This window comes from Staurois parvus, unplaced genomic scaffold (genome assembly GCF_062004578.1).
Source record: "Staurois parvus isolate SC_StPar_1 unplaced genomic scaffold, SC_StPar_1.0 ptg000715l, whole genome shotgun sequence".
In the NCBI taxonomy this organism is placed as follows: Eukaryota; Metazoa; Chordata; class Amphibia; order Anura; family Ranidae; genus Staurois; species Staurois parvus.
Genome location: NW_028318511.1, coordinates 4,335,541 through 4,349,029, shown reverse-complemented (window position 1 = coordinate 4,349,029; position 13,489 = coordinate 4,335,541). Strand labels below are relative to the sequence as shown.

The 13,489-nt window shown below is 40.6% G+C and overlaps 1 protein-coding gene across 1 annotated transcript in view; it reads left to right on the top strand.

Moving 5' to 3' along the window:
• LOC149445621 (mucin-5AC-like) overlaps positions 1-13,489 on the top strand; it is a 173,919-nt gene that overhangs the window by 6,005 nt on the left and 154,425 nt on the right. The window contains exons 2-6 of the mRNA XM_089653506.1: positions 1,497-1,761; positions 3,187-3,301; positions 5,264-5,345; positions 8,838-8,953; positions 11,512-11,728. Of these exons, the coding sequence (XP_089509632.1) occupies positions 1,497-1,761; positions 3,187-3,301; positions 5,264-5,345; positions 8,838-8,953; positions 11,512-11,728 (795 nt within the window). The remainder of the gene's footprint in view (positions 1-1,496; positions 1,762-3,186; positions 3,302-5,263; positions 5,346-8,837; positions 8,954-11,511; positions 11,729-13,489) is intronic.

The following is a 13,489-nucleotide window of genomic DNA, read 5'->3' as shown; positions in this document are numbered from 1 at the left end:
GATGCATTCAAAATCCTCATTAAACACAACATGTGCTATTATTCATATCAACATTTTTAAAAAATCATCACATTTGTTAGTGATCACAAATGTAATGACCAATAAATACTATAATCATAAAAGACTCCAACAACAACCAGCAATGTGAATATAACACAATTCAGAAGTGATCAAATTCCATTCTATGCAAATGAAATAGTCCTCTTATCCCCAAACCTCACACTGTGTAGTGCACAAATCTTCATCCAATAACACTCCATTTTGCTCACCCTGATGATCTGACCTCTAGATTTATATGAGGTCACAACAACTGTTTCCCCTGTAGGAGTTAAAGATATGGTCTGATCACTTCCCTTAATCATCCAGATGGAAACCGTAGCTTGGTTTGCATCAATATATCTACCACAGCATTTAAAAGCAAGCCTTATAGTTGTCACAAAATTCTTTAATTAAGCTGAAATCAGGGATTAAAAACACCTACAACTAACATACAGTAAATGCAGTGCAACAAAAAAAACTCTCTACAGTACGTTTACATCCAGACAGTACAAACTGATACTACTCACCCCAATGAATCCTCCATGACTAGCAGTATGATGACATCATCTTACACATGCTCCGCCCCCAGATGCATTCTGTCCAATAGCAGGACTTCTTCAGTAGGTGGAAGCTAGTGCTGCCCACAGGCTGAAAAAGCCTTGCTAATATGTTACCATGAGTACTATTAGACAGTCCATGGATCATATGATTTACAGATATTCCCCGCTAGTGAAGGAAAGTCTCCACAATCTGTGTTATTATTTTGTTGGGATGGATTAGTGAGACCATGTTTTCAGAGCCAGCTTGCTCCCTACACATAACTGTGCAGATTGATCTTATGTTATTTATATGGATAAATAGGTCCAACTCAGGGTACTTTTTTCTCTTAATAAAAATGGGATCCCAGTGAGCAAAATTAAATATACTCACTTTCATTTTGGAGCAGTCATCCACAGAACTTCTTTTTTGCCACAAGATGTCCTCAGTCTTTCTGCTTGAATGACACCAAGGCTTTGGCCCTGCAGCCTGTGGGGGTGTTACCATAGTATTCTTTACTCATAGTGTATTAATCAGTCCCGAGAAAAGGTCATTCAGCATCCAGGGCAAAGATACCAACCTGCGCCCCCCGATTCATGATGTGCAAACTTAGGGGATCCTATGCCCAGCAGTCACTCGCTTGTCAAAATTACTGCCACTGTTACTACTCCTATCAGCCTAGAAAAAGAAGGAAAGCATCCCCATCCCTACAGTAAACCATTGTGCCCAGGGCAGCCGCCCCTTCCGCTCACCCCTTGTCCCGGCCCTGTTATTGATGCAGAAAACGTACTAATGTCACTTTGTCGATGTATATGTCTAACTCAACTTTGAGATTAATGATTTTAATTATCTGGAGCAGAATTTTTATAAGCAATGTTTAAGAGTAATCAATGATGACCACTTATACTGTCTCCTAACAGGTCGAACACTTAACCATGGTCATCACGTCTGCAGCACATGGGGAAACTATCACTTCAAGACATTTGATGGGGATTATTACGAATTTCCTGGCAACTGCAAGTACGACTTTGCTTCACATTGTGGGGATTCTTATAAGGAATTCGCAGTCCACATCCACCGATCAAATAACAATAATCACCCAGTCATAGACACGATCACCATCACTATCAAAGATGTCGCCATTCAACTGACCCAACCCAGCTTAGTACTGGTAGCTGGATCCATGTAAGTCACTCCAAAGTATTTCATTATGTCTTTGCTGAATATTTAACAACATATTTTTTCATCTGTTCTGCAGGGGATTTAAAGTTGTACTTGCACAAAAGAAAAGTTCCTTTCTAGATTGTCCATACTTAGGTTTGCTTTAAGGTTCTTTTTAAGACTGCATGTGATAGTTATGAAATAAAAGTAGATGTAAACACAGTCAGTAAAATCCCATATGAGCTTTGACATGTGAAACGATTTCAAAAGTTGTCAAAGGTTTTCAATCCTTTACAATTCAGGTCTTTAACTGAAAGAGAACCTGGTGATCTTGCCATGAATATTCTTGTTCAGGCTGCAGATAGGGTTAATGCTTTTTTTTCACAACCATTCTGTGGACCAAATAGGATGCCTAACTACTAAATAATTAAAATATTGATACTGCTGATCAGTAAACAATTAAAAATGTAGCTCCTAGCAAATAGCTAAATGCATACAGTAGTTAAAATACATATCATATATAAACTTACCGGCCTCGTAAAGTACCTGTAATTCTGTTCTTCCATGCTTATGTTTCAGACATCCCTTATACACTGTATAGTTGAAGGAGGTGACACCCTTATTCAGCTGCAAAGTCATGCAGGTTTCTGTGTCTTCGCTATGTCTCCATTCTCCCCATTGTTAGTGAACCAGCATCACCAAACTGCTGATTCATTGCTCAAAAAGCAGGCAAATGACATTGAAAACTGTGAAGATTACACAAGAAATATTGTATCCAATACCAATTATTTCCCATGCTGCTCCAGGTGAGATCAGGTTCCACACTCCTCAATCACATCTCTGGAGCTGGCTTGGATAGCCCCCACCAAAGCAAGCAATTTTACCAGCAACAGGAATTCACAACACTAAGGAACAAAATAATATTCTTCTTTTATTATAACAGCTTGCAGAAACAAATTCTGTTCTGACATGTTTCTCTCTAGGCACAGAGCTTTCTCCAAGAAAGACAATACCACTACCCACACACCATTACATAGAAACATTAATTAATCCCACATGACCATTGACCCCTTGATTATTTACACATGTTCATGTCCACTGTGCAATACAAAATTAGTTATATAAAAAAATTAAAAAATATTTTGGGATTATCTATCACAACATTTGCATTGGAATGTATAACTTTAATAAAGGAAGAATATAGTTTTGCATCTCGGTGTGCATACTGCTGTTGCTTGGAGAGCAAATATTATAGGGCTCTTCCTGACAAAGCATCATTGTGGACATTGGTGAGTGAACAGAATTACACATCTTCTGGCAAGTTACCAGCTGTATATTTAGTTTTTTTACCAATAGTTCAGCTTTTATGCCATTAGATAGAAGGTATTGATACATGTTCTAAGTGTTTTTGATTATCTGAATTTGTGTTCCAATCATTGCTTTTTACAGTGCTAACACACCATACTACAAAAATGGGATTATCATTAGAAAAAGTTCTGGATACTTGAAGGTGTATACCAAGACTGGTTTTACTCTCATGTGGAATAAAAAGGATGCCATCATGGTAAGGAATCCACCAATCCTAAAATTCTTGCTGATTTCTCTGATAGATTCTTTCATATTTTAGCTAGTAGTAGGTAATCAAATTCAATTGAACTTTCTCAGCATTGTTGAAGATATTTTGCTACGCAAACATCCATGCAACTTCTTCATTTCTGAGTGTCAGAAACATTCCCCAAAATTTATGTTCACAGTTCATCTTAGTCACCTTATCTTAATCACCATAGCATCATGATATGTATCAAGACAGATGCTGATCCAATGAGAACATGAAGATATAGTAGTTGTAAGTGTTTGTAAAAAAACCTGTTTTCTAATAACCATAATACAGTAGCCATTATGCTGTGATCTCAGATATGTGTTATATGAGTTACACAGCTGATAGTGTGAAATGTTGCCAGCTCTCTGGGGTAGAGATGTGAAAATGGCTCATATAACTTTCACACCTTCCACAAGTTCTCAGACAATTCGCATCTGCTTTAACAACATTGCATAACAACATAGTAATTGGATTTAGGTGAATGGGTTGTCCCTGTGACTCTAAATGCTGTGGTATGTTCTTGGCACCTATGTAAACTGGGAAGCCGGGTGGATGAGTAATGAAATGTCGTCAACCTTACTATACCATGATAAATGAAAATCTTCATGGACATACCTGTCACCTTGTTTTACTGTATTATAATATATTTCACTTGAATTCCATCTCTTGCTTTGCTGATCTAACCACTTGACGGCCTCCCTATAGCAGATTTACTGCTGTAGGGAGGCCGTTCTGTGCAAAATCATGTATATGTACGTTATTCTGCACTTCCTTGTGTAGGGGCGCACGCGAGCCCGGCGTACCTCTTCTGCTGTGATTTGTCCCAGCAGAACCCAATCAACAGGTGCTGGCCAATGGATAAGTGTCAACACATGTTGATCATCAAGGAGAGTGACAGGACACAACTCTGCCTATGTAAACAAGGCAGAGCTGTGTCCTGTCAGTGGGAATCTGCTAGATTGTCTTTCCTTGCAAAGCAGGCAAAGAAAATCTAGGAAATTTCCAAGTAAAAACAGCACACACCGTAGACAAAACACATAGCTAGACACACAGTTAACCCTTTGATCGCCCTAGATGCTTAACCCCTTTCCAGCCAGTGTCATTAATACAGTGAGAGTGTATATTTTTAGCAGTGTCAGTTAGTGTCAGATTGCCTGCCGCAATATTGCAGTCCTGCTATAAGTCACTGATCAGCACCATTACTAGTATAAAAAAAATTCCAGTTTATATACTGCCATTTGTAGACGCTATAACTTTCGCGAAAACCTATCAATATATACTTATTGGGATTTTTTTTACCAAAAATATGTAGCAGAATACATATTGGCCTAAACTTATGAGGAAATGTGATTTTTACATTTTTTTTATTGGATATATTTTATAGCAGAAATGAAAAAATATTGTTTTTTTAAATTGTCACTTTTTTGTTTATACCGCAAAAAATAAAAAAACGTAGTGGTGATCAAATACCATCAAGAGAAATTTCTATTTGTGGGAAAAAAATTACCTTAATTTTATTTGGGTACAGTGTTGCATGACCACGCAATTGACAGCTAAAGTAACGCAGTGCGGTATCGCAAAAAGTGGCCTGGTTGCGAAGGGGGTAAATCCTCGGAGGTTAAAAGCACTGAGCAGGGTTGGGCACTAACTCCTAGCAAGCTATCAGATCTCAGTCTTCTTCAGGTTTCAATTGCAAAAACAATAAAACATGATTTTGTGTTGTCTATCGTTTTTTATAATTTTTTGCTCTTTGCCTTTTTATTTACAGTAACTAGAAGTAGAGTCAATAATATAAGGCAGTATCCCACAGCTGCTCGATTTAACCAAGTAGTCAGACCATTGTACAGATGGCACCTGGTTGGTTGCTGTAGGTTATTATTCAAAGTGCTGGAGCGTAACGATAACTAAGATTCTTCTTCTGTACAGGTGGAGTTGGATCCCAGGTATAATAACAAAACCTGCGGACTGTGCGGTGATTATAATGGCATACGTGAACTCTCCTCGGAGGGTGAGTGATCTGGAGATATGGCAGGCAATTGCAGAATCATTTTACAGTCTAATGTTACTTTTAAAATGTGAATGTTAAAATTTTCCACAGTTAGTAGCATATTGATCCATTTCAGCTAGCACACAAAATCAGTATATTCTTGTCAATTGTTTCTCCTATGATGAATGGTAGTTTTGTTGTAGCATTTGCTGAAGTTTTCTGTAAAATATAAGTCTTCCGTGTTCTGCAGTACTTTGACATAGTGACAGAATTCTAAGAGAAGAGCTGAACATTAACCAAAAGTGACCAGTCAGATCTCATTAATCTTCCCACTCTGATGATATTAGGGATCTGCTTGCGCTCCTATGTACAATACAATTAATAGACGTATGAAGCTGCTGACATCTGATCCAATACCCCAAGATCAAACAAGATGCAGAAGAAGAAAAAATGATGTAGCGCTAAAACACCCAGTTATAGCATCAGTACCTTAGGACATATAGCATAATGATGAAATCCTATATAAACGTAATACATATATGTGCATGATGATACTAACAAGGTAAAAGATGGAAAACAGATGTGCAACCCCTACACACAGTGCACATATATAGATATAAAGTCCAGTGATCCTATATCAATATTTTCACTCAAACAGAGTCCATGGACTGTATGTGGACCCGCACACCACCACGTGCAATCCGAAAAACAGCCGAAGTGGCCTCTCACCTCCTCCCTGCGACCCTGCAGGGCCACAGAGCTTTAACAGATCCCCACTGAGTCAAGGTATGCTTCCTCTTGAGTGGATGGTTACTTTAGTATATCTCCAGTATACAACTTCCACCTCTCCTATAGTATCCTCCGAGGTAAGCTGAGCAGGATGGACCCCAGCTCAAGCCCCCATAGGATAAAGGAAGCAAAAGACATCCTCCATAGTGTAAAACCGTTTAATGAATGCCAGAAAATAAATGTATAGTACACTCACATTTGCCAGATGAAATACAAGCTGTTTCCCATAGCATGGGTGTAAGCGTGTGGCTGAGGGTGTACCAAGATGGCGCCGCGCCGGAAGTGCGTCACCACGTATTGCCGTCGACGCGTTGCGTCACGTGACCCCGTGACTTCCTCAGGACTCACTGTCCTGAGGAAGTCACGGGGTCACGTGACGCAACGCGTCGACGGCAATACGTGGTGACGAACTTCCGGCGCGGCGCCATCTTGGTTAACCCTCAGCCACACGCTTACACCCATGCTATGGGAAACAGCTTGTATTTCATCTGGCAAATGTGAGTGTACTATACATTTATTTTCTGGCATTCATTAAACGGTTTTACACTATGGAGGATGTCTTTTGCTTCCTTTATCCTATGGGGGCTTGAGCTGGGGTCCATCCTGCTCAGCTTACCTCGGAGGATACTATAGGAGAGGTGGAAGTTGTATACTGGAGATATACTAAAGTAACCATCCACTCAAGAGGAAGCATACCTTGACTCAGTGGGGATCTGTTAAAGCTCTGTGGCCCTGCAGGGTCGCAGGGAGGAGGTGAGAGGCCACTTCGGCTGTTTTTCGGATTGCACGTGGTGGTGTGCGGGTCCACATACAATCTTCCCACTCTGCTTCTAACAGTTGATCAGTGGCGGACTGACCATTTGGAAACTCGGGCACCACCCGAGGGCCCGGGGACAGTAAGGGGCCCCATGAGATGCCCCTGGTACCTTTTCCATAAGCTTTTTTGAGTTTGGGCAAGGACACGGGCCCCATGATCCTCTATTGCCCAGGGGTCCCATGAGGTGTCAGTCCGCCCCTGCAGTTGATTGGCTAGCTAAAAGCTAAGAAGAGAGTCTTCACCCTGGGAACTTTGTATTCAGATTCTGTGTATCTCTAGTCTCTTTCAAGTTTTTTTGCACTAGGTGTGAAAGAGAAGAGGAATTAAACATATTTGAATTGTCCTAAGAACAAGAGGTGAAGGGAAAACATCCAATAGGGACATCTGTTCCCAGGAGAGCTGTCTATTGTTGGCCACACAGGCTTTGATTACTATAATCAGTCAATGTATGATTCAATCAAAATGAACCACTGTAATCTGCAAACATTTTAATAACTATGACTTTCCCTTCAATTGATTTAGGGTCCATGCACACTGGGCTTACAAAATGCCATTTAGAGTGTTTTTGTTCAGGGGTTTAGGAGCTTTTAGAGTTCATTTCTGCCAGAAAACTCTAAAAAAGCAAACCAGAAGGGGTTATTTTTCTGCCTCTAAACGCTGACCTTAAAATATGCCTCTAAATGTCCTAATGTGCTCAGACGCATAGCATAACATTGAGCTTCTTCTACAGGCAAAACTCCTGTAGAAGCAGCATTTGTGAAATGTCCAGTGTGCATGGACCCTTAGACTCAATTTCAATAGGATTCAATCAAACTAAGTCAATCAGACAAAGTAGAATATTATCAATCATTTTGCATCAATCAGCAGGACTGAGATACTGTGTTCATGAAATCAATCGTAATTTGGTTGAATAAATGATGAGATTACATGGTGAAAACAGAGTTACGATCAAATTGTAGCTATCAGTTGAAATTCCACTTCTCTGTGTGTGACATATTAATCAAATGGGCTGTGGACTATAGACCAATTATTCCTGTCGGAAGACAGCAACTGGAGATGAAATCGATCATTTATCGAAGAGTGTATGGCCACTATAAGAGGGAAATTACCCCCATTTTGGGAGTTTCCCACAAACTTCCTGTTGCGTCTATGGGAAAGTGAAAGAAAATTTTCCCAATAGTACACAGATTGCAAAAAAAAAACTTTACCTGGGTTGTAACCCTTGCCTACTCCATCCATAGTTACAATAAAGGTTTGGCTATACATACATTTCAGTTTTGCAAAACTCCTAAAAACAGCTTACTTAAAGCTACACTCTTTGAAATGGAAAAGTCCTTTGTCAAGGTTGAAAAGGTTGCCATTCTTTAACAATTACTAGTTTACATACATTTGCCAGCACCAGCCTTAACATGTGGTTGTCACCAAAGTGTACCCAGTGTATTGATGAGCTATCCAGCAGTAGAGATTAGATATGAATAAATCTTCAGTATATGCAGAATTTGTAATCAGTTCAATTCTGGGGATATCACAAGATTTGCTGTTAGTAGACTTCTTCAATCCAGAAGACTGAGGATGTACTGAGAGAGCAGAGCATCATGGACCTGCTCCCTGAGGAGGCAACATCATGGAGCCTTGCACTCACAAAGTAATGATGCAGAGAGTGGTGTTTAATTCATCATATCAGCACTGCACTATGCATTATGGAGGACAGCTTATTCTTGGGATAAAATCCAAAGAGGACGCTGGATGACAGGTGATCAGGTTGAAGACTTCTTAAAAAGATAATTATATAAAAAACACACTAAAGCATAAAACACATAGAGGATAAGTCATGAAGGCAGGGGGATGAGCCCAGAGTTGGGATTAAATGTTGGAATGACTGATCTTATTTTTTTTCCCAACCACAGGCAGTATACTCAGTGCTGTACAATTTGGAAATCAACAAAACGTCTATGATCCTAACAACAGATGTACAAACCTAGATGAGACTCAGGCAATAGATACATCCCAATGTTCCATTTATGTGAGTAACTGTGTCATATCACCAGGCAACATCTCTAGAACTTGATTAGTAAACTACAAAAAAGTCTGTTGACAATGACATATGTGTAAAGGGCTGGGTTTCCATCACAGGAGCCTTTGGCAGGATCAGTGTTTTCTTGTTTTACTTATCCAATCACATTAGAAAACTGTATATCAAGTGATGATGGGAAAATTGTGTGGTCAATAACTACACAGGTAAACGTTGCTTCAAATGTAATATTGGCGAAAGGTAGGATTTCGCATGGGCATTTGTTTTATTTTTGGATAGAGTGGAAAAGTGTCTAAATTTCTGTCAGTATTTTTTTAACTGTCTGTGACCACACTGGGGAGATTTTCTCCCTCTTCCTGGCCCCTTAGGACCCCTCAAAAATAGGTAGTGGGGATTGTAAGAAAGGAAGGCACAGACAGCAATAAAAAAAAATAATTGAAGTTCTAACTCTTCATTCCTTCGATAAACAATAAGTTTTTCTTTTTCATTTGTAAAGCCAGCCATAGATGGTTCAAATCTCGGTTAGTTCAGCAAGCACCGGCCAAGATTTGACCCATGTTTAGGCAGCCTGAATGTACCCAAACTTGGGTGCAACCAGCCTGCTGGATTTCACATGTGATTATTGTGATTAACCAGAGTTGGTGGGGGAATCCCTCCCAGGGAACCATTGTCTTCTCCTGGTAGGAGGGGGGTGTGGGAAGCCATCCCCGCTGGGAGAACACAATGGCTCCATGAGAGGGATTCCCCCATCAACTCTGTGTTGATGGGGAAATCAAGTGATTTTCATTCCTGCAACCTGTGGTTGTGGGAAAGAAAATCACTCTGTCTAATGATGGCTTAACTCTGATGGACAGACTTCCCATCCCTTCCTGTCCTGACACAGAAGGAACTCTTCCCAACAGAGATACAGATGGTAATAAAGACCCGGCAGGAGTTTTAACCCTTCTCTGCTCTATCTAAAACCAAATAAAACATTTTAAAGTTGATCTTTAGCATACAGACCGTATTGACTCAAATGCTAATATCTTATTTATTTTTTCACCGTTTGAATGTATAACTTTCCTAGTTTCTCTATTTAGCCTAGCAAAGGATTAAATCATCATCACATAATTTGTATGGAAACCTCATAATAGCTATTTTCAGTGATTTCCTTGCCACCAAATTTCAACAGATAATATTGCCCATTAAAGAGGACAGAAATATAAGCATTTGTCTCAAAAGTAATTGAACAAAATTGGCAGGCCAGGGATATTTCTTTACCGTCATCACTCTAATAACTACATACACTCAAATATTTAACATCCTCCACAATGCAGGGCAATACCATCAAATAATGTGACAGGCCTTAATTCAAAACAATGTAATAGTTCTTCAATATTCAGTAAAGCTGTATTTCCTCCACCACCGTGATGTGATTTATCTCCTCCTTCCTTCTTTCTTAAGCTCTGTGACACATGCAAACACCCAGTGATAATATGCGTTCACCTTGTGCAATGGACCTCAAAACAGATCAAGGTCATAACACACTTGTTGCCCCACCTTGGGCATATGTGGCATCAGCTGTTCCTCTCGCTCCTTCCTCCTCAATATTCATCACCCTGGAAACTTCACATGCAAAAATAGAATGGGACCACCAGGGGTGGACTGACCATTTGGAAACTCGGGCACTGCCCGAGGGCCCGGGGTCAGTAGGGGGCTCAATGAGATGCCCCTGGTACCTTTTTCATAGGCTTTTTTGAGTTTTGGCAAGGACACAGGGGCCCCATGATCCCCTATTGCCCGGGGGCCCCATGAGTTGTCAGTCCACCCCTGGGGATCACAATAGTGCTCTCTGAATAGTAACAATTTATTAAAAGCTCCCAAAATCAACACTTACACTTAAAAAGCACCCACAGTGCTATGTATCTGAGCTTGAATAAACATGGGTCATAGTGATTAGTACAGCCAATGTTCTCATACCCACGTTTATTCAAGCTGAGATACATAGCACTGTGGGTGCTTTTTAAGTGTAAGTGTTGATTTTAGGAGCTTTTAATAAATTGTTACTATTCAGTGAGCACTATTGTGGTCCCATTCTATTTTTGCATGTGATGTTTCCAGAGTGATGAATACTGAGGAGGAAGTTTCGAGAGGAACAGCTGATGCCACATATGCCCAAGGTGGGGCAACAAGTGTGTTATGACCTTGACCTGTATTGAGGTTCATTGCACAAGGTGAGCGCATATTATCACTGGGTGTTTGCAATTGATGTGTCAGCAGCAATCACTTTTCATTTTATTTCCTATTTTATTTTTTCATGCGTTTATGAACTTTTATTAATAACTGTGCAGATTGTTTACACTGTTTTTCATATAGTCAAATATATCTAGAGGAGGGATGACAAGCATCACACCAAAGGAGTCAAGTGTGCAACCAATTATGTTTCAGTAGATACTTTCCAACCCTGAAAGAAGTACACGTAGAATTGGATTTGTCAATATGTATAACACATACTTTTCTCCACGTAAAATCAATTGCTCCATTTATTTTACCATGATGTTTTTCTTTAGCGCTCATTGTGTGAAAACCATCTGGGACATTATGCATTTACCGAATGCACAGATCTTCTTAATGTGGAAGCTTATATTAATGCCTGTATGATGGACATGTGCTCCTGTGACCAATCCCAGGATTCCTTGTGTCTGTGTAGCACTATCAGTGAATTTTCCAGACAGTGTTCACATGCAGGAGGTCACCCAGGAGACTGGAGGACTGACAGCTTCTGTCGTAAGTATGCTTTTTCTGAGTTACCTTACCTGTTCTTAAAGCAGTATTAAACCCCAAAACGTAAGATATTGCAGCTTACCAGTCATTAGATGTGGTGGCTGCCAGGGGTGGACTGACCATTTGGAAACTCGGGCACCGCCCGAGGGCCCGGGGCTAGTAGGGGGCCCCATGAGATGCCCCTGGTATCTTTTTCATAGGCTTTTTTGAGTTTGGGCAAGGACACAGGGGCCCCAAGATCCCCTAATGCCCAGGGGCCCCATGAGTTGTCAGTCCGCCCCTGGTGGCTGCTTTAGTTTTCTATTTTTAGACCTTTTCCCTCAGTCTTCACTTGGTGGTCTGGCCAGTAACCTCTTGTATTAGAGTGCCTACACTCTGGATGAAGGAGCACAGGGGACACTTTTGGACAGCAGCATTGTCAGTCTTTGGGAAGAGAAGTGTTAGATGCACTAGCAGATTTAAATACACTAACAAATTGAAACCAAATAAGCAGTATTTTTTCCTTTTGGGATAAAGGTTTTACATAAATGAATCAAATTAGAGTATTGTATTCATTGTAAGCAACCTTGTCAGTGTTAAATGGTTTGTCTCAACCCTCTAACTGCTACATCTGTAGGACAGCTTGTTCTGTTGAAAAACAAGAGATTTACTGTCCATATCACGAGGTAAAGGTAAAAGAAAGAAAGACTAAAAAAAAAAGAAAACAAACATAGCCATCACATCTAAGAATTGGCAAGCTGCAATTTAATAAATGTTCTTCTTTGGGTTTAATACCATTTTAAAGTGTACAAAAGAGTACGTCCACAGTCTATGCATAGGATTGTACTTACATATTCTTAACAGACAGTAAAAGAGTCCCCCGCCCAAAAAAAAAGAAAAAAAGAAAAAAAAACGGTAAGTAAAAACAGACACAATAACAAAGTTCATTATATGGAAACAAAGAAAACAATGGAATAAAGAATGTGGATCCTGGTCAAGCACAACAACCAGGAGCTGGAAGATGTTTCCATGCCACCAAAAACCTGCCACAAAAGGACAGCTCCCTGTCCTCATATTCCACAAAGAAGATATGTTTGCCACAATACTACCACCACCGAGGACAGACCCAAACAAATCAGATAGGGATGCTGGGTGACAACATTGCCCAAATATAATCTTCCATAGATATATACAGTATAAGGCCAGTGTCAGCAAGCCGTCAATCACAGACAGCTGATGGCTTGATCGGGACCACAGCCCTGCATTGCCGGTCCTTCCCCCAGCATCCGCTACTCTCCTTTTCACATCAAGGCGGAGAGCAGGAAGAATCACAGTACTGGATAGAGGGCAGGATCTGCCATAGCTAACGTTCCACAATAACCAGCAAGTGATTGGTTGCCGGGTGGTAATAACAACCGATCACCTTCTGGTTAATGTGAAGAGATAACTCCGGCAGCTCTCACCCCGCCATCTATCCAGTACTGTGCTACTTTCCTCTCTCCGCTCTGCTGTACACCAATGTGAAGGGAACAGAGGAAACTGAATTGGGGGGGGCAACACTACAAGGGTGTAATAGGGGCAGGGGACACTACAATGGGGGGAGGGGGGATTGTGTAAAAGGGACAGAGGACATTGCATTGGAGGAGCAGAGAACATTGCATTGAAGGGTGGTGCAGAGGACACTACAATGGTGTGTGCATGAAGGGGACAGAGGACACTGCATTGGAGGGGGGGTAGAGGACACTACAGTGGTGGGGGGGGGTAGAGGACACTACAGTGGTGGGT